This window comes from Panulirus ornatus, chromosome 25, assembly GCF_036320965.1.
Source record: "Panulirus ornatus isolate Po-2019 chromosome 25, ASM3632096v1, whole genome shotgun sequence".
Taxonomy (NCBI): Eukaryota; Metazoa; Arthropoda; class Malacostraca; order Decapoda; family Palinuridae; genus Panulirus; species Panulirus ornatus.
The window spans coordinates 7,921,896-7,944,135 of record NC_092248.1 but is presented as its reverse complement, the minus strand read 5'-3'; the positions used below and the strand labels follow the sequence as shown (position 1 = coordinate 7,944,135).

The 22,240-nt window shown below is 39.1% G+C and overlaps 1 protein-coding gene across 40 annotated transcripts in view; it reads left to right on the top strand.

The window, feature by feature from the left end:
* Positions 1-22,240, top strand: part of p120ctn (adherens junction protein p120) — a 203,644-nt gene that overhangs the window by 77,494 nt on the left and 103,910 nt on the right. For 16 of the 40 annotated variants that reach the window (XM_071677437.1, XM_071677436.1, XM_071677425.1 and 13 more), the window contains one exon: positions 13,732-13,752. The exons of 6 other annotated variants lie outside the window; for them this stretch is intronic. In XM_071677437.1, coding sequence (XP_071533538.1) covers positions 13,732-13,752 — 21 coding nt within the window. Of the gene's footprint in view, positions 1-1,361; positions 1,475-5,872; positions 9,841-13,731; positions 13,753-22,240 lie in introns of those variants that run through there. 18 more of the 40 variants (XM_071677405.1, XM_071677408.1, XM_071677406.1 and 15 more) reach the window with 11 other exon arrangements.

Genomic DNA, 22,240 nt, shown 5'->3' with positions numbered 1-22,240 from the left:
GGTTGGCAACCCGTTGCCAAACCTGCCTTGTATAGTTTTGTAAACATGTGCGTCACTGACTGATGTTTGACTCTGAAAGGCTAATGTGAATAACCAGAATTATTGGTCTTTCTTTTTCTTTCAAACTATTCGCCATTTCCCGCATTAGCGAGGTAGCGTTAAGAACAGAGGACTGGGCCTTGAGGGAATACCCTCACCTGGCCCAATTCTCTGTTCCTTCTTTTGGAAAATTAAAAAAAAAATGAGAGGGGAGGATTTCCAGCCCCCCGCTCCCTCCCCTTTTAGTCGCCTTCTACGACACGCAGGGAATACGTGGGAAGTATTCTTAATCCCCTATTATTATTACACTCGGGGTTATTGTATGAGGATGTATAGGGTTAATATGTAATGCTATTCCAGCTAGCTCTTGTAGAAGTTCAACTTTATTAAGCCATTTTGAAATTGATTTGTTTACCTGACAGAGTTTGATGAATTTGTAGACACGTAATCCTTCAAAATCACTCGACAGATGACTTGGATTTTGATTGTAAATGTAAATAATGGTGGGGGAATATTCGGCACATGCCCAAAGTTAAGCTTCCCGCCATGGGCGCTTTCGCCATCCATCTTGCCGCCCGGCTGTCATGTTCTAACCTAAAAGTGTTGGGACTTTTGCTTTATATTGTAAAATTACTTTGAATCGTAAAATGTGATAAGATTTTGACGTCTCATGGAACTTTATTGTATATAACGTTATAGTTGTGAAGGGTTCCAGTTTCTTGAAAAATCAGTTTACGGGAAAAGGGAAATGTATATATTTTGCATTTTATGACTATGTGCCTTGCTGGAAGAGTTTACATTTGTGTTGCTCACTTATTAGCATTTTTAGCATTTTACATATGTATATTTATATGAATAGTGTGTGTGTGTGTGTGTGTGTGTGTGTCGCGTGTCCAGGGTTTTTGTTGTTGGGGGTGTGGGGGAAGTTTACGCTCGTGTTGGCCGCTTATGCTAGGTATGAATGAGTCTTTATTGGTTTGTAAGCTTGTATGTCGCTTATGTTTTAGGTGAAACTAATATAGGGTTTATAGTAGCTGCAGTGGCAGGAGCATGGACGTTTGAATACAAGTAAGAGTTTCTTCTGAGCTTAGCGTTGTAATTATCACCCCCTCGACCAGAGAATTATCCATGGTTGAAATTTCTCCACGCACATGGTTGGGAGGGCAGGTGGCTACAAAACAGGGTGTGGAGTGTGAGTATGACGGGTAAGCAGGGAAGTAGGGAGTGTTGGGGAGGGATTTGGCTGGGTGTTGGTGCCAAGACGGGTGCCAGGTGTGTGTTTGTGTATGTGTGCGTGTGTGTGTGTGTGTGGCGCCCTAGTCTGCTCTCCGCCCGCGACGCCAACCGCCATCACCAATACCACCCTCCCCGGCCAGTGTATCAGGGGCTCACGGTTACACCCATCTTACCGATATGGACACAAGCTCCGAGCAAGGTTCCCACACACCGGAGGAGCCAGTGAATAATTAAATGAGGGGAAAAGTGAAGGATGTGTGAAATGTGTTGTATCGGAGGGAACATGTAAGATGGTTAAACATGGTGATGATGAGGTGCTACCCAGGGCAAGGTGGCAGTGCCAGCCTGGTTTATTGGAGTCACAGCTCCTGGTGGCCCCTGGCCCGGCCCTCCATAGACCTACGCACAGAACGCCTCCTCAGACAACTCGTTTTCCATGGCTACTTGGACGCTACTCTGGCTGGGCGATTGTCATGTATATATAATCGTATTCCCAAGGAATGTTGTTAGTGCAGTGTTATATCTAGGTCACTTATGCAACGATACCGCCTGAACCTTTGAAACTGTTCTGGTGGATTCTAGTCGAATGGAAAACTTCTAGTGGAGTGTTGTGATTATCATATTTGTTATATAGCGACTTGTGAATGTTACATGGCCAAGCTTGATATATAATTGATTTTCAGGTGTTGAAAGTCCTGACTTTTGAGGTGAGAGTGGCAGTCTTGTGGTGTATTTGTTTACATCTAGTTTTTTCCGTTGAGCGCAGCCCAAGTTCTCTTGTACAATACCAGGAGCATGATAGACATTGTTATAAAAGTCGTTTCGTTTTTTTTTTTATTTATACTTTGGGTCTGGGTTGTTACCCTCTCGGCGTGACGTTACGAAACGTGGGCTTGGTAACTTTGACTTGGCTTTGAAGGGTCACGTCAAAGCCAGGCCATCATATACTTCAGGGTGGTACTGTCGTGATTAAGGGTAAAGCGTAAGATGTTACAATGTTGATTAAGGTAGCTATCACAAGACCACAATATATAGATAAAATCAGGTGGAAAGCATTAATTATGACCTTACCTACCCAGAGGCAAGGTAGGTAAGCCCAACGGAAGGTTCTGGCTCAGGCTAGAGGTCAAGGGGAATGTCTTGATCCGGATGCTAGGTAGGTAAGGTCAAGGGAATACCGTGACCAGAGGGCGGGTATAAAGGTATGGAATGTGCAGGCTTAGAATAGGTAGGTAAGTAGGTTGGGGGAGGAGGAAAGGGGGGCTGTGTGTTGGTAGAGGGAGTCGGTAAATAGGCTGGAGCGGGAGCCAGGTAGCTGGGTGTTGACGCCAAGTGGCGGATATTTTACTAATTAGCCTCCACCACACACACGTGATGCAAAACATGGCCAACACGGTGCTCCAGAATTGTCTCTAGGAGAACAGCTATCTTACTGAGAGATTTTTGGGTGTTGTACGTGCGTATATTGTGTACTTGTGAAGGAAAGACTAGGATGACACGATTCTCATCACATGGATTCCAAATGTGGATAAAAATATTTTTGGTTATTTAGTTTGGGAATTGTAACAGCCTGAGAGCCATTCTTAAACTACATTTATTATTTTCATAGGCTACGTAAGCTTGAATACTGTTCTTTTGGCGTGATTTTGTGTTTAACTTTCGAAAGCAGTGATGAATAGTGTAGTAGATGTTTTAGATGCGATTTTGTATTTAACCTTGGAAAGCATTAATTATAGTACAGTAAATGTAAACAAATAACTGCGGTGTGCCAACCCTTCCTTCAGCTCGGCGACAGATGTGTCGATCTCTTACTGCGTCGACGTACAACACAATGGGTAGGACGTATTCTTAGCAATCGTTCGGGAATGTAAAGGCGCTGTACATTTTTCTGAACCGAAAACATCTGTGTTTGTTAGCAGAATACATCGATATAGTTCTTATTCCTCCAGCGTATCCTTGCCATGTAAACGTGACGATATTTGAATTTAAAACGCTCTCCGTGTGATCTGTTGAGCACATTGGCTGGCTTGCTGTGCACATCAGACCACTTAGCTGTGCATATAGTTGTTAATCTACAGTATGATAGTATATTTTACTGCCATCACATAACACACAGTGCTGTCCTTATTCGTAATGTATACATGTACATATGTACGTAATTCACGCAAACTGACATTTTCGTTTTTGCATCGTAATGTAATAGGCCAGATATGTTTTTAGTGCCATGTTATACAGGTAAGCTGATCTACTGTAATGTGCACTGCTTTTAACCTACGGAATCTGTAATTATTACTTGGCGTTAACCTTCACTATTGTACTTTGGTACATTCACTCATTTCAGTAATCCACCATTACTGTACTTGGTCTATTTAACTACGTTTTATCGTTATGCTTGTTCTCGTCTCGGCTGATAATGTGCGCAGTAATAAAAAGAATGATTTTGGCGCGTCCTGCCTGAGGAACAAGGTTAAGTACTCTTTAAACACTGATGCGCTCGCCCCGTTAAGAGTTCAGCCAGAATTCGGATGGGCTGTGTTTGTGTGTGTGTGTGTTGTTGTTCTTGTTGTTGGGGAGGGGGACTGGTAGGCGCAGTCGGTCCAGGGGGTAGGAAATTAATGTGGTGGTTTATGTTAAGGAAATGAATGGTTGGGAGAAGCCGGGGATTAGTGTGAGGAGGAACGGAGTTAAAGGGAGTGGGTGTAAAAATGTAGAAGGGGGACTTAACACCTAAATACCCACGACGAGATTTTGATGGACAGGGCTTAACGCTCGCCGCAGATCGTGTTTGAATGAACTTTTTTTTGTTACCACACTCATTGTATATTAATCAGCCATTTAACAAGTTTCACTCAAAATATGCTGCACCTATCGTATGCAGATTTATATCACTTGGTAGTACATTAAATGCCCATTCTATTTTTCGAGTAGGGCTTTTTTTTTTTTTGTCTCATCATGGTAATCTAGTTATTATTGCAGCCATGATCTTGTTTCTTCCTTGTGGAATAGTTATTTTCCAAGTGAAATGTTTTTGATACCTCTGTTGCCCTTTTTAGATCATCACATGTCTCTCTTGGCTGTCAAGTATTTAGAGGAGGGTGGTGAGAAGAAAGGTAGAGTGTTCGGAGTACGAAAATAAAGAGTGGGAGGGCGTGTGTAGTAAAGTGACAGCGTACGGAGCAACGCTGCAAGACAAAACGTGAATGGCTGGCGACGGCAGCCAAGAAAATTATAGCGTGAGCGTCAAGAATGACGTACACTGGTGGGGTTAGGAGAGCGATCATGAATCGACCGGTGAGCGAGAGAGTGAGGGTCCCACTAAAGAAGTGTACCACTTTGGGTAACTGGGGTAGGCGCGCTGGTGGTGCTGACGCCACCGTATTTTAAATCGAGGGGTAGCTGTCTCCACCTTCCTTATTACTTACCCACTGTGAAAAAGATGTCAAGTATTCGTACTACAGGATACCTCAAGAGAGAGACGTGGGATCAATATTTTTTGTTTGTATTAACAGTGGTTGAGTATATGGCACTGTCAGTTGATTTAATTTCAGATGTTGCATGCTTATTCTCAGAGCGTTGCCCTTAAGTACTAGGTTGACGCAGTTTTTGATTAACGTATGTTGGGCCTTCAGCTGTCTGTTACGAGTGCGTCGTTGGATCCAAAACCACATGAGCACGGACTTAATGGCGTTTAGCTGGGTTTTAGCTGAAAGGTCAAAGGTTCGTATGGAGGAGATTAATGGTTGACATCTGATGATTATTAAACCAGAATCTGTACACATCCTAATTACAAGTTACAAAAAAAAAAAAAAATCATCGTAGACTAAACCTTAGGCGAAAAAAGAAATGTCCCACTTCAGGCCAAAAAAGATAATTTTTTATTTATAGGTTCGTCAGGTCTCCTCGCCTGGCTTGCCATAGATCATAATACATAAATGGTATGTGATCCTGTAATTATCTTTGACTTCTGGTAAAGGTATTAGAGATTTTTCGGCTGATATTTTCAGAACGGGCCTGACTTGGCACGTGGTGGGCTTAAAACCCAACCAGCCAGCCGCCTACAACGGGTACTTGTTTCACTGACGACCCGTTATGCATATTCTCTCTCATATGTTTGGCATTTATGGATACTGCACCTGTTCATTGCCCGGTCACTCAAAACTGTACTCAAGTCTTGCATAAGGGGATGAGATCGCGTTCTTATCGCCATAGACGTGAGGTTGTTGCACAAACCAAACGAACTGGTGAAGAGCATGTTAAAAAGCATGGTTTTGGAGTTTTTTTTTTTCTTTTTTAACTTTTACGGTCAAGTTAAAGAATATCATCATACCGGTGTCATATCTTCGACTTAAAAGGGTTTTACAAGCAAGGGTATGAATTCTGTTTATTCCATGGTATGATTATTTCAAATGTTTCTCAACTCAGCAGGTGCCAAATGAAGGGTTTCACATCACAGCAGGAGCAGTATATAGCATTTCATACATTACTTATATAGGATATCCATTCCCTAATTGTACGTTAAGCGAGTTTGTTCTGGCATTGAGGTTTGTTTTTTGAAAAACTGTTGCTTTACTAAAGGTATGCCGAACGGACTTTTTTTTTTTTTTTTTTTTTTTTTTTTTTTACACATTCGATGTTACATAAGCTGATGATGGCGGTTCATGGGATTTTAAGATTTCTGATACTAACCGTTTTTATTGGATAATTGATATGAGGAAATATGTAGTATAGAATACTTATATATTAGCTGTAGTGTGTTTGAGAGTATTGAGATGGCGGTTTTGTATCAAAGTTAGTAAATGTTAGATATTTGAGAATAAAGATGTTAGCTGTTGAGTATTTTAGAATGATGATATTAGCTATGAAATTTAATAGGACATAGTGTGACTTGACCTGTTTCTTACAAATCACTGCAGGAGACCATAATTGATGATTATCATCTCTGAAGCCGTATTTAGATTAGGGACAAGGGAAATAGCTTACGCAGGAGAAACATTGGCCGTGTAGATTTGGTCTCCATAACTGGAATAGATGGTGATTTTACAGAAAAAAAGGAGACTAATGGAAGCTGTTTGAAATATGTTCATCCGTAAACAAACACTTTTTAAAACGGTTGTCTCGTAGATATATATGAAGCTTGCATCTCAGTAAATGAACAGAGGTTTTTGCATGCCGCCAGAAATATTCGAATTAATGAGTGAGTTGGTGGGCTGTACATAATTTCCCTTTCTTACCCCAAACCAAGAAGTTCTTTGCGAGTTTTGGCTACACTCCAGCCGCCTTTGCGACGCGGATTGCCACGGTAGATCATTCTTCAGCTGATCGCTGGCCAATGTATAGATTGATGTGACGCTTTCTTCAACGTACTGTGCTGCCATGCAAGGCCCTCAAACCTACTATATTTACCCCTGTCAACGTTTGATTAGTCATAGCCGTAATTTCTTAGAGTTTCATGTAGCCTTAAGCTCCTTGCCAGCCAACCAGCCCTTCATTTTCTATCTCATGCTACCCCAATTTAGAACACGATTAACCAGTCGTCCCTTACTCGTTTCCCTGGATTTGCATAATTATATTAATGTGTACATATCTATCTGCGCGGTTCGGGGAGAGAAATCAATACTCGTGTGTGTGTTTTATAGCTTGCCTGCCTTTGTATGTATGTACATACGTTAATGTCTAGAATTATGTATAATGACACAGTGGGGAAAAAAGAGTGGCTTCATGGGGCTCTAACTTTAAATCACATTTCTTGATAACAGCATATAGAATTTATCGATACTTATTCATTTAGTTTGTTGTACATGTCCACTTTTGTTATCAAAGGAATGTTTTCACACATCCTTGCCTCTTCCTCTAGTGTTTATAGAGTTGTGGCACCTGGGTGTGACATTTATCTTTATTTCAATGAAGTCAACATCTTTTTGACATTATGGGAATTGAAAGATGGTTATCACCAACCAGCCAACACATGGAACCACCATTTCTTTCTGCTATCCCTTTATTCCACACCTCTGCCTATTTTTATTTTGCACAGTTCTCATATGTACATAGAGCTCTTCCTTCCATGAATGCTTCTCTTCATAGTTGGAGCAATATAGTTCTGGGAGGTTTATGTGTTTTCAGTGTATCCTACAGGAAATTTAGGGTCAGTTTCACCCATTTTTGTCCATTGGTGTTAGCTTGTAGAAGAGAGAAGTTAACTCATGCAACTTGATCTTTGTGACAATTCTTGTATTAACAGTTTCCTAGCTGCATATTCCATCTTGTTTATATTTTGTCTTCTCCCATTGGTATCTCATCCTTGTTCTTCCATTCATACTTGACAAGTGAAGATTCTTTAAATTTTAGGAAGGTATAAACTTGGAAGTGCTTTTGTGAAAAGTCTCTTGTTTCAGATCACTATATGTCATACTGAGATAAGGAGTTGTTGAAGTTGGACTCTTTTGTGATTGATTCAACACTTTTTTTCTGATTTGGTCATGACTATTGTTAAGAATATATTACCCTCTAATCAGAAATTGTATTTTTCTGTTTTCATACAGAAAGACCCCTTAAGACTTACTATTTGACTTTGTGAATACTACTGATCAAGGAAAATTGTTAATGGGAGGCCTGATGGGTAAAGTGGTCATGTCATCATGCCTCGATCATCAGTTTATGTTACGCTTAACTGGCCTTCAAAGAATGGTGATTTAGTGCCACAAAAAGGTACCTCACCACAGTCCCAGGATACCATCCAAGTTCCATTGTCATCTAAATATAAAGAGAAAAATCCTCTGCAAAGGGATGGTTACCATCAGGAGAAACTGTGTCAGAAAAATCAAAGGAATGACTTTGTTGGCTCTTGCATTCCATCAGTTGCTTGTGAACTCTCATCCTTAAATACACCAACATCTACCTACAGTCAGTCAGGTGCCTGTTTCGTTTCTGAAGGTAATAAAGGGGAGGAGGCTGTGCAACATGTCGCTGGAACCAAGCCTAAGATAAAACAAAGTTCAAAAGAAAAGCTCTGTAATCTTTTCACTAGCAAGGCTCCGTCAACAGGCATTCAAGCTAAAAATGCTTGTTTTTCAAGTCACACTTCTGGTGTGCCACATCTAGATACAAGCCACAGTCTTGACTCTCCCCTTTGGTCTGGAACTGAACATGCAGTGTATGATTGTGCAGATTTAAAGGAGGCATCCATAGATAATGGCAAATTTTCTGGGAGTGCCAATAAAGTGAATCACAAATCACATCAGAAACCAAGGACAAGGGCAAAGCCTCGAAATCTTACTAGTGAAGGCAGGAAAATTACGCGTTCCCTAAGTGCATCTTGTGTGAGTGTTAGTACAAATACAGACCCAAGAGATTTCTTGGAGTTAGCAAAAGTTAGTGTCACAAATGCTACTTTGCCAGGGTATGATAAGGGTAGGGAACCTACTGTGGAAGTAGCTGTTTTTCCAGACAAAAGAGAAGTATTTTGCCCCTTAGGAAATAAAGTTATAACACCCGATGGAAAGATTGCATCAGGTAGTGATGAAACCACCATTCTTACCTCAGAAAACCCTCATGATAAGCAGATTGTGTTGCAAAACATATGCCCTCAGAATATAAAGACAAATGATGCTGAAACCCATTATTTAGGAGATAGTGCTGTTAAGGAAGAAATAGCATGTGAAAAGGAATTAAGTGAAGCAGTTCTGGAATGTCCCAGTAAAGAAATGGGGGAATATGAAAGCTTAATTAGTGAACGTTGTGCAGGTGATGGTTGTGATGATATTAATAAGGGATTTATTGAGCTGCCTACATATAATCCAAATGAGAGCTTAGCAAGTCCTGCCACTGGCAAGTTTGAGCAGTTTAGTTGTACTGCAAATGAGGGTTTGTTAGCTGGACATTGCTATTATCCTCCATTTTGTAAGGAAATTACATCAGTGGCTTCACCACCAGGCATGTATTTTGGTGATAGTAAGGGACTGACAGCTTTAGAGCATAGACCACTTATAGATGACAAAAGCAGTTTTGTTTTGATAAATGAACAGAAGTATCCCACAGTTTTAACGGACTTAAAAATTGATAATACATGCTTTGTACAGCCATCTAATCTACCAACAGTTCTCACTTATGTAACAGGTTCTCCATCCTCATCAGAACAAGATAGAATGTTTTCCACATTTAAACCATCAGCTACATCCCCTCTTACCACATTCCAACCATCTCACAGTACAAAGGATCAGCTTGACCCCCTATATCTACCTTCTCATGATAGTAATGAGAGATGCCAGAAATCAACCTCTGAGTTTAAGGGAAACAAAAGTGATTTGCAACTACTAGCATCAAATAATGAAGAACGTGTGTTTCACACTACGCATTCATCTCCAGTAGCCGAGAATGAGCATTTGATTCAAGCTGCTCGAAGAAGACAATTAGACAAAGATATATCAGTTGAGTCATGTCCTGATGTTGTTCTTCAAACTTTGGAGGGTGAGGGGATTTCTACCCAAGGCAAAAGTCTTAAGAAGACAGTCACATTTCTGTTACCACCAGAACATTGGGATTCTCTGATTTCGTTGCGGGAAAATAATAGTAAGTTTCAGATTGAGCATGCAAATTAACAGGCCTTGTTGTATGTCTGCATTGTTAAGGCAGTGAATAAATTGTAGTAGTTTATATTTGTCCCTCTGGTGTTTACGTTTTAAGAAATAGTTGAGTTTCACTAGACTTCTCAAAAGGAATGGTGTAAGTTTATAATTTACCAAAAGCTGAATGTGCATATATTTTTGCAGTTTTTGTTATTTTTTTATGTTGCACTTATTAAGTTGATTTTAGAAACCACAGGTAAGGAAGAAGAAATAATGTAGGATTCATAGTAATTTGGAAGGTACTGTAATGTTATGTGAAATTTATGCTTTTGATAATTAGAATAGTATCATTGACAGGGAATGTTTAAAAGAATATGAATCATAGGAAAGTACAGAACCTCTTTCTGATTGTTTTCATATATATGGCCCAACCCATCCACATACACATGTATATACATACACGTCCACACACGCACATATAAATACCTATGTTGGAAAGGATAACAATTTTGCACGTGATCATGATGTTCCTACGAGTCCATGGGGATAATGAAACATGAAAAGTTCCCAAGTGCACTTTTGTGTAATAATCACATCATCAGGGAAGAGACGAGAGAAATATAACAGTCAGTTGATATACATCGAAGAGACGAGGCTAGGATGCCATTTGGTAAACATGTGATTGGACTATCACATGTTTACCAAATGGCGTCCTAGCTTCGTCTCTTCGATGTATGTCAACTGACTGTTATATTTCTTGTGTCTTCCCTGATGATGTGATTATTACACGAAAGTGCACTTTTCTTGGGAACTTTTCGTGTTTCATTTTCCCCGTGGACTCATAGGAATACATACCTATACATCTCAACATGTACATATATATACACACACAAACATATACGTATATACACATGTACATAATTCATACTGTCTGCCCTTATTCATTCCCATTGCCACCCCGCTGTACATGAAATGACAACCCCCGCATGTGCACGAGGCAGCACTAGGAAAAGACAACAAAGTCCACATTCGTTCACACTCAGTCTCTAGCTGTCATGTATAATGCACCGAAACCATATATATATATATATATTTCATTTATTTATTTTGCTTTGTCGCTGTCTCCCGTGTTAGCGAGGTAGCGCAAGGAAACAGACGAAAGAATGGCCCAACCCACCCACATACACATGTATATACATACACGTCCACACACGCAAATATACATACCTATACATCTCAATGTACACATATATATACACACGCAGACATATACATATATACACATGTACATACTTCATACTGGCTGCCTTTATTCATTCCCATTGCCACCCTGCCACACATGAAATAAAAAACCCTTCCCCCCTCATGTGTGCGAGGTAGAAGGCGACGAATGGGGGTGGGTTGGGCCATTTCTTTCGTCTGTTTCCTTGCGCTACCTCGCAAACGCGGGAGACAGAAAAAAAAAAAATACTTCCCACGTATTCCCTGCGTGTCGTAGAAGGCGACTAAAAGGGGAGGGAGCGGGTGGCTGGAAATCCTCCCCTCTCGTTTTTTTTTCAATTTTCCAAAAGAAGGAACAGAGAAGGCGGGCCAGGTGAGGATATTCCCTCAAAGGCCCAGTCCTCTGTTCTTAACGCTACCTCGCTAATGCGGGAAATGGCGAATAGTATGAAAGAAAGAAAAGAAATATATATATATATATATATATATATATATATATATATATATATATATATATATATATTATATATATATATATATATTTCTTTCTTTTCTTTTAAACTGTTTGCCATTTCCCGCGTTAGCGAGGTAGCGTTAAGAACAGAGGACTGGGCCTTTTTTGGAATATCCTCACCTGGCCCCCTCTGTTCCTTCTTTTGGAAAATTAAAAAAAAAAAAACGAGAGGGGAGGATTTCCAGCACCCCGCTCCCTCCCCTTTTAGTCGCCTTCTACGACACGCAGGGAATACGTGGGAAGTATTCTTAATCCCCTATCCCCGGGGAAAATACATATATATATATATATATATATATATATATATATATATGGTCTTGTTCATTTTAGGATCCATTTTGGATATTGTGCACCCTTTGCTTCTTTGAATGATGCAGTCCATATTCTTTTGTTTGTTTCTCTGTATTTGTCTTATAAATGACACCAGGAAATGCATTTGCATGACTTTGGATGCTCGATATGCTCATGATTTTTCTCTGCATGTTCAACTAATGAACCAAATGAAATGTAACTAATCAGAGCATAAAGGGTATATTAACTGTTTATGTAATTTCAGCTAGTTGTTCTACACTAATATCCACCTTAATGCACTGAAGTCTGGTGGTCAGGATTGAATAATTTTTGCATTTCATATTACTTCTTGTTCTCTCTGAGTACAGCCTGTCATTCAAAGTCTGAATTTATTGTAAAGGTGTTCTGGAATGAAATGGTAATCACAAAGATTGACAACTGGTGGTGAAACTGGATTAGGTAATGCTGTATGTCTTTATGAAGTGAAAAACTTTAGTTTATGCTTATGGAGGTTGGAAATAGCATACAGTGGTTTTGAATATATGGAATTTGTTATTGAAGTACTGTATATAAGAGGCCAGGGGATTCTTGGGCTGGAAGTATACCTACTTTATGTCTCTAGCTGTCATGTGTAATGCACCGAAACCACAGCTTCCTATCCACATCCAGGCCCCACAGACCTTTCCATGATTTACCCCAGATGCTTTACATTCCCTGGTTCAGTCCATTGACACCTTCTTGCCCCCAAATCCCATGTCCACTGGATGACCACGTCAAAAAGTGTAGTTATGTTATGTGGAGCGAGTGCAGAACAGTCGAGGAGAAAGCATTTAGTGTTTTCAGTATGGAAGTTGCATTATGGGCATGAGGGGTCTTGTAATATGCTGAACTGATGTTTGTAATATTGGAAAGATGGATGGTGTCTTGGACATAGGTACTTTGTTTGTCCCACCTTAACAAGGTATCACCATGAACTGAACTTTTGAGGAAAGATCCTTGTTTAGTTCCTTTTGTTCCAAGCTGTTGAAAGTAAGTGTATAGAAGTGGAGAACTTTTAGCTTCTGATTCTGCCCCAGATAGTCACCTTTACAATGTGCAAGAGATACAAAGGTAGCACTATTCTTTCTCACCAATCCTTTTCATAATTTTTATGTTGATGTTATTCATGTATTTGTTCTCTCCTGCCATCTTTTTATTCTTATATATTTACATATAGTCATTAGGTTTTTTCAATAGTTTTATGAATGTTAGGTTATCCATAGTGAAAATCTTATTGTTTGTTTTTGATTTGGTGACACTAATGTAAAAGATTATCACATTACCCATATTTTATAGTCTAACTTTAGTCTTACCATCAGGCAGTGTACTTACACTAAGTCTGTTTAAGATATGGAATGTTTTTGTGTATTAAGCTTCACAACAATGTTACAGTAAGTGGAACACTATTCTATGACAGAATAATCATAGTCTCTTCTTTGAGAGTTTGATCATCATCTCAACTTTGCTCTGCTTATGCTTAGATTTTAAGAATTTTCTTATCATCAGAAACCCAGTTGTTATGATTAATTTCTTTTTATATTGGCTGTACATAGTACAGATTTAGTTATACATTGTATGGTAAACTTTTTTATTGCCATCCCATTATAATGATGATCATGATATCTCATCCTTTTTGGTTGAACACAGTTTATGTTTTACTATCACAATTAGTAAATTAAGTGAGTTTGTTTGTGAGAATTTAAGAACAAATGAGTGTCTTTTACAAAGACGTAGTATCTAATGTACAGTAATCTAGTGTTAAAGTGTTCTGTACCTTTAAATTGCATCATTTTACCTCTTTCCTTCCAACACTGACCTCTGCACTTCAAGAAGACCCTTCTCTTATCACTGGTGAGTAATACAATTGTTTCTTTATGAATTTTATATTTACAGCAGCTTATTACATCTTGTAGGTTGTATGAATTTTCAATATCTCGTGCTTTCTAATACTTAGTAAAGTGATTTCTTTTGATTACTGTATATTCATTAAGTAGAAAAAGTTCAATATTTTTTTTCTTAAAGTATATTCAGAGAAATAATGACCCTTGATTTGTATATTTGATGAGCTGTTTCTCTTTAAAACTGTATGATATGTCTTGAAACTTTTTCATGTTTCATTTGACATATCTCCTTACATTTATAAATGGCAGTGCCGAACTCTGCCTGCATGTGGTTACACACTGAGTGCAGTCATATTTGGACAGAAAGGAGTACAGTCTTATTGAGGAAGTTTTAGCTTTACAACCTCTTTCCTTTTATCCAGCTCATTTGACATGATTCTTTGATATATATACCTTCATGTTCGAGACACCTCATATCTGCCATCGTATTCTCTGACACATTCAGTCGTCCTTCAAAATACTACTGTATCTCCTTTTCACCTCTTTGTTAATTGCCACTTCACCCATCTGCTTCCTTCTCTGTTGCTCCCATTTGTCCTCCAGTTATCCTCACATTTTTCACCTGTCAAAAATATATTCTACGTAAAGCTTGCCAATACTATCTCACACTATACCTCATTTTCCTGTTTTTTTTTTTATCCCCTGTAACTTCCTCTTGGCATCCTTCTGTTTCCTTTTATACATCTCTCAGTCAGTCTTGCTCCTTCCCATACACTTCTTTTTCCTTTCACTAGCATCTTAGCTTCCTCATCCCACATCTTATTACTCTCTCACATGCCCACAACCCATCTTCTGCATGCTGTACATTTCTCCTGTAATTGTGAGCCCAGCTGCCATAAATATCTTCCATTCCTCACATGCTTCCATAGTTTCATTAGTTCTCACTGTAAGCCATTCATCCAATCTCCTGGTATATCCTCACACAAGCCTGTGTAAGACTCATGCACACATGCCATTAATTTTTCATTAGCTTGTTGTTGTTGTTATTTTACTGTGTTACATAGATGCATCACACAGAATGTTCCCACAGGCTCACTATTCTCATGGGCCACTGTTGATATGGATGTTTGAACACATGAGAGCTGATCTGTTGTTTGAATGCATTGTTGAATGGGTGTTGATGGACTCCAGTATAAACCTTGCCAGTGTTACCTGAGGGGACACACTGGCCAGCCTTGTCACATCTCACTAGTGTGTGTCATAAGACTATAGCTCAGAGTACTGCAGATGGACGTACTTATTCTTCTATAATAAAACTGCAAAGGCCACCTGATTTTCATTTAGTACTACAAAAAGAAGAAAGACCCAATCTTATCAACTCAATCTTACAAATGGTGGCAGTGGTGTAAGAACCTGTGTGACAACAGATGACCGTCATCCGAACTACATGTTTCTATGCCTGGCGTTACCAGTATTCATACAAGCCTACCTGATACAGTCCTGGCACTCACTCCTGTGAACATTAAGGACGGAACCTAAGGCTGGCTACGTGATCCATCGCCCATATCTCCCTGCCTTGAAGATACGCCTTTATTGCACTGCTGACACACTGCCGCTTGCAAGGGAAATCAACACAGTGCCACAGTCAGGCAGTGCTGTCATCACAACGAGACGTCTCAAGCTAGGTCAGCGATCCTGCCCACACCAACTTGGAGGTCATCTTGTCGACTACTCCAGAGACACATCATCATCATCCGTGGTGCTATCCTAGATGTCAGATCGTGTGGTCCAGCCCCAGTAGCTCTCTCACCTTTCTTGCTAGCGATCCGCTGTTTTGCACACGTCCACCTTGCTACACCCTTGGTGGACGAATTTCTCATTCAGATAAGAACTATGTCAAAATGTTTCACTCTGTGAGGTATGCTTTTTTGGTGGTACTACTACTTAGTCTATACATATAGACATAGATGCTTTTCTGTGCTTCTTGACATGATTATCCAGTTTTGTGATTTACCCCATTGATTTAAGTTTTCATCTATTATTTATATATTCTCTCTTGTGTTTTCATATAATTGATATATTTTTTAGTTTTTCATATAATTGTGATATATTTTTTAGTGATGACTCCTTTCATATGTAGTCTTATACTGATGTGTTATATTGTTAAGTTCACCTTTCGTAAAATTATTTATTGGCTTCAGTTCATGACAATATTATCAAATAATCATATGTATTTTGGATTAGGTAAATAGTTATATTTCAATTTTTTTTTGGTTATCATGTCCTCTTGTAAGTCTGATTTTATTACATGTCAGACAGGATTCCATGCAATAGAGGTATAGGTTCATATGTACTTAGAAATTTACCTAGAATCTCTTATTATAAATGGAACCAGTCTTCTGTTTTGACAGACTCTGGTGACACAGATGACCCACAGAAACCTCCTTACGTCTCCTTACCAATGCCCACATCCCCCCACATCACGGAAACTTGGGACAATCAGTTCCTTCACAAAATACTGTTTTTACACTAAAGCAAGCTAGGGAACCACATGAGTTATTTGATGGTAAACTGTCAAATTTTGATCAGTGGATAAGAAATGTGGAGGATATTGTTGAACAGTGGTGATTCGGGAGAGAGAGCATTTATATCAGTTGCTAAAAACCTCATTGGTTTCAACAGGTGTAACAGTTATGCTAAGAATGTTTATGACTCAGATGACATTTGAAACTGTACATCATGGGATGAATTCAAAATGTTGTCTAGGTTGTGAGGAATCATTTTCAGATAGTTTACTACACATCCTTTTACATACTCTTAACACAGCATACATGGATGATATATCAGTCTCTGATCATTGGAGTACCTTACATGGAAGAATGAGAATAGGGGGGCTTATGAATCATAACTCTGGATATCAGCCATGATGAACCCTTACGCACATGTGCTAGCACTCATGTAATTATTACACATCACCTTCATCCTAAAAGACCTGCCTCCAGACGTAAGATAATGGTTACTTAATGAGAATATCGACCCATCATGGTCAGTAACAGAAGTGTTAAATTACGCTCAAAAGAAAGGTGGTTATTCCAACACCAAGACACTGGGGATGGTGTCAGCTTCCCAGAGTGTGACGAAACATTCTAGTGGCCAACATACTAATTCATCTCGCAGTCAAAGAAAGCGAACCAGTGATGACAAACATTCAAATACAGTTATGTGCTTTCATCGTCGCCAACCAGGACATAAGACGAATGTGTTTCCTCACACATTGGACTCATTTTTACGCCGACCAAAACAAATGGTCAACCACCCATGGTATCACAGCCTCCATCGTCAAAATTCTCCTGACCGAGTCATAATTTCCTCTAGTCAGACAGCTGGCTGACCTTCACTCGTTCGCGCCCAACAGCACCAAACAACTGTTCGTATCATAGGAACGCTAGACACGCCAGTGGAATGCCGAGCATTTGCTTGACAGATGTCATCTAACACAGGTTCATTGTCTTATTATCAATAATGACAATCTCCCTCTCATGACAGGACTCATAAGACATTTTTGTTCTTTGGCATCTCACATTACAAGTTTTGATTTAGTGGGTTCTTTTCAGGATTAGCCTATCACAATCTTTCTTGACAGTGGCACAGAAGCAGACATCATTCATTATGATTTTATTCAACCATTAATGAATGCATGCTCTACTTGTTCAATGCTCTGACTTTTACTCATCCCTTCAAAGCTTCTTGAATGAATATCTTAATGTATGAGGCACTATTGAAATAGACACTTGCACAGGTGACTCGGTCATTACCATAACTCCTTACATTGTTCCGGGTGTAACTTTTCCTGCTTACTTGTTAGTTACTTGGATGCCACTTTATGGCACAACATAAGATCTGTCCTATTTATCATGAAAATGTCATTTGTATTGATAATACATTCCTGTCATAATCGGATAAGAGTTCTCACTCAGAGTCATTAATACATCTCCCATGCCCTGCTTCACAGTAGACAATATGCATCCTTTTTACTCTTCCACTCATTTGCCTGGTAAATTGAAAACAAACATGACTTTGCATGGCGACATGATGACGAAGGTTCCACTCTTACTTTCTTGAACATGGATGCATGACCATGGACTCAGACATAATCAGGGTAATTTCGACCTTAGAGTAGTTGCTGAACCCTCCTCACTAACTGTCAGAGGACTATCGATGGATGACTCTATTCATGAGACCGTGGATGGAGAGGTTGCCATATACATTGCCAATACACTTTCCACTCCTGTCTGTCTCTGCAGAGGTACTAAGCTTGTGAAATTCTCCGTTTTGAAGTCCGGAATTCAAAATGAGGAGTTGCATGAGTTTTATATCCGTCTAGTCTCAGATTCCACTAACCCACCACCACCTACTCCTCTTACCCGTCTCAGCAGTGCACGGCTCGAGTCAGCTCCCAACCATCACCCCTGACATGATTTTTACGGTAGGAATAACCAAGCATGTTGACCAGTTAACAGACTTACTTAACCAGTATAGGCCTACTGTTGCCTTATCAGGAGAACCACTCGGCAGAGAACCTTACACCTGTTTTTCAAGCTCATGCACATTCAACATCTTTTATTCTCATATTACTGCTCTCACATCTGGAGTGCTTCTTGATCTGCATCCTTACTTTACAGAGTTGAGTCGATATTGATCCATCTTATAAAATCTCCTAAGCTAACTTCAAAACTTGCCCTACGTTCCTGATGCTGCACTGTTGGTTCACTTTCCCTCTTCAACAGTTATTTTTTTTTTGTTTTTGCTCCTGAGAGCTGTCTGCTTGTGTGCCCCCACCATTAGCTAGGCTGCACAATACTTGGCAAGCTGCTGTGTCATGTGATTTCTATGTGACCATTGGCAACTTGAGGGTTAGCCGTTTTGATAACTGTTTCTTTCCCTACACCTTAAAACTTTAGAAATCTCTGCCTTCTCATGTCTTTCACAATAACTAAGACCTGGCACATTTTAAAAGACACAGTTTTCACTTCCTCCAAAATTCAAGAATACTTTCCCATGCCTTTTCTTTTTCCCTTTCATAATCCTCTCAACATTTCAATTAAGGCCTAGCCTTGATGTGGACATTTGTCTGTGGCTCGAGGAGGGAAAAAAATTGTAACTTTAAACCTGTTCCAAACACATTGCAGTTTTTTTTTATGTATTTCACCAATGAGAATTAGCTGTCTCGTCAATATAAAGTTTTGTTTTATTGTTCTGGTAATACTAGACTGCTGGTTTAATCAATAATTGTGGATGAACTTAGTCTGGCTCAACAAAAATAATAGGTTTAATGACCCGCACATCCAAAGCAGACTGCCCACATATCTAATTTCTCTTATGAATTGTTTGTACTGAAATATTTTGATTTGTATGGTGTATTTTTTCCTTATTTGATAGTTGTTTCCCATGTTAATGAGGTAGTACCAGGAACAGATGAAGAAAGGCTGCATTTGATCACATCTAGCTGTCATGTAATGCGCCGAAATCACATCATTCTAATTCAATATGTCTTGTGCATGCCTTTCATCCTCCTGCATGCATCTTCAGGCCCCGAACACTCAAAATCTTTTTCAACCCAACCTTCCATATTTAATTTCATCTCCATCCTTCCATCAATAATTTAATCTCATTCTCCTTGTACCATCCACTTATGATGCATTTATCCTTTATGTCAATCTCTCCTCACTGATTCATTCCAAATGTCCACACCATTTTAGCATGCCCTCTTCAGATCTCTCAACCACACCCTTTTTTTTTTTACTACCTCGCCTCTCTAGTACCCTTTTATGACTTACTCGTTCAAACCACCTCACACCACATGTTGTCCTGAAACATTTCAAAACAACACCTCCACCCACCTCTGCATATCCTTATCTGTAGCCCATGCCTCCCATCCATATAACAATGCTGGGACTACTAAAACTTCAAAAAAAAAACATACCCATATTTTCCTCCTAGTTAACAACCTCTCCTTCCACTTATTCTTTAATGCTTCCAGAACCTCCGGCCCTTCACCCACCCTATGACTCTTTTCTGTGATTCCATTCACCAGTGTAGTCAGTCCCAGATATCTAAAACACTTCATTTCTTCCAAGTTTTCTCCACTGCCAAAAATGTGGATGAATTGATTAGGGTGCTTGGCTCATGTTTTCCATTCACAGTTGTAGGGGTTTAAGGACATTTTATTGCAATATTATAATGTTAGGATGTGGGTTGTATCATTTTCATATACTCCTAGTGAGTTGAAATGTGGTTTGGTAGATGGCAACACTCCTAGTGAGAACAAGCTTACTGGAGTGTTTGCATGCTTTTGCTGTGCACAATTTTTGAAAAATGAATTGCTTTTGAGTACATCTACATTCATTTAATTTTGTGTGGACACTTAATATGCAAAATAGTGTATAATGATACACCATATAGGTGTGGATGATGCTTTGTTATAATATTCATAACATTTGATAAACATTTTAGTGATAAAGCAAATCTGTTGCTTTTTCACAAGCTATGTATGATGTATTTGGTATTCAGACCACAATCTGAGGACACTTTTGTAAAGAATGCCTTTTGTAGATTATATTCTTATATCATGACACCCCATGAAGATACCAAATGTAATTCTGACATAGAAAACTGTGGGAATATTTGGCTTTCATATTGGGAAGAACTAGATGCATAAATTTGAGTCTTGGGTAGGGTGGGTTGAATGAAATTAGAAATGTTTCACTGCATTTTCTGTATTATAGTGCTGTATAAGATTGCGCTTAAGTACAATATTCTGTGCTTTAATTTTTGTTTAATTGCTTTGGTCACTAATGTCACTGAACTCTGCTTATGTTTGTTGGCATTTTATTCACATTTTTGTGTGAAGATCGAGTTGAAAAATTCCTAGTAGGAATGTAACTCTATCCTGTTGAATCCCATAGTAATAAAATTTTTTTTTCATATAGTGATTCTGCTAAGTTTTGTTAATTATGAATGCATATCCATCATAAAGCAGTGATTAAGTGTATTCTCTTTGAGTTCAAAGTGATTCCTTGTTACTGTCATGTGAGGTGTTAATGAATGCTTGAAGACACAAAGGAGATATGCATCTGCATTATTTGCTGTTTATAGAGGTTGATCACTTCAGAATAACATTCATGACTTAACTGACTGTGAATATATCTCATCAGTATTATGTCATTCTTGCTATGACATAGCTTTTACTTTATTCTTCCATGTTTGTATGTGTCTGCTCAAGTTATTATACCAGGAAATGTTTGGCATGTGTTATAAGTGACCATTTGTTAGTAATGCTATTATTGCATGTATCTCTTTTTTTTGCCATTTCCTATGTGAGTAAGGTACTATCAAGAACAAATGACTGCCTCAGAGGGAAAAATCCTCACTTACCTCCATGCTATGTTCTTTCTTTTTGAAAGCAATACAGGAAGGGAGGATTTCCAGTCACCTGCTCCCACCCCTCTTGGTCACCTTGTATGACACACAGGGAAGATGTGGGTAGTATTCTTTCTTCTCTATCCCCAGGGATAAATGTAAGAATGGAATGGAAATGTGAAAATGTGAAATGGCGATCAAGTATGAAGCAGGGGGTGGCGATGTTATTTCCTGTGGGGCGGGGTAGTAACAGGAATGGATGAAGGCAAGCAAGTATGAATATGTACATGTGTATATATGTATATGTCTGTGTATGTATATGTTGATATGTATATGTATGTATATTTGCATTTATGTAGATATATGTGTATATGAGTGGATGGGTCATTCTTTGTCTGTTTCCTGGTGCTACCTCGATGACGTGGGTAACAGCGATTAGGTATAAAAAGAAAATATATATATATATATATATATATATATATATATATATATATATATATATATATATATATATATATAACTTTCTAAAATGGGAAACAGGAGTCACGCGGGGAGTGCTCATCCTCCTCAAAGGCTCAGACTGGGGTGTCTAAATGTGTGTGGATGTAACCAAGATGTGAAAAAAGGAGAGATAGGTAGTATGTTTGAGGAAAGGAACCTGGATGTTTTGGCTCTGAGTGAAATGAAGCTCAAGGGTAAAGGGGAAGAGTGGTTTGGGAATGCCGTGGGAGTAAAGTCAGGGGTTAGTGAGAGGACAAGAGCAAGGGAAGGAGTAGCAGTACCCCTGAAACAGGAGTTGTGGGAGTATGTGATAGAATGTAAGAAAGTAAATTCTCGATTAATATGGGTAAAACTGAAAGTTGATGGAGAGAGATGGGTGATTATTGGTGCATATGCACCTGGGCATGGGAAGAAAGATCATGAGAGGCAAGTGTTTTGGGAGCAGCTGAATGAGTGTGTTAGTGGTTTTGATGCATGAGACCGGGTTATAGTGATGGGTGATTTGAATGCAAAGGTGAGTAATGTGGCAGTTGAGGGAATAATTGGTATACATGGGGTGTTCAGTGTTGTAAATGGAA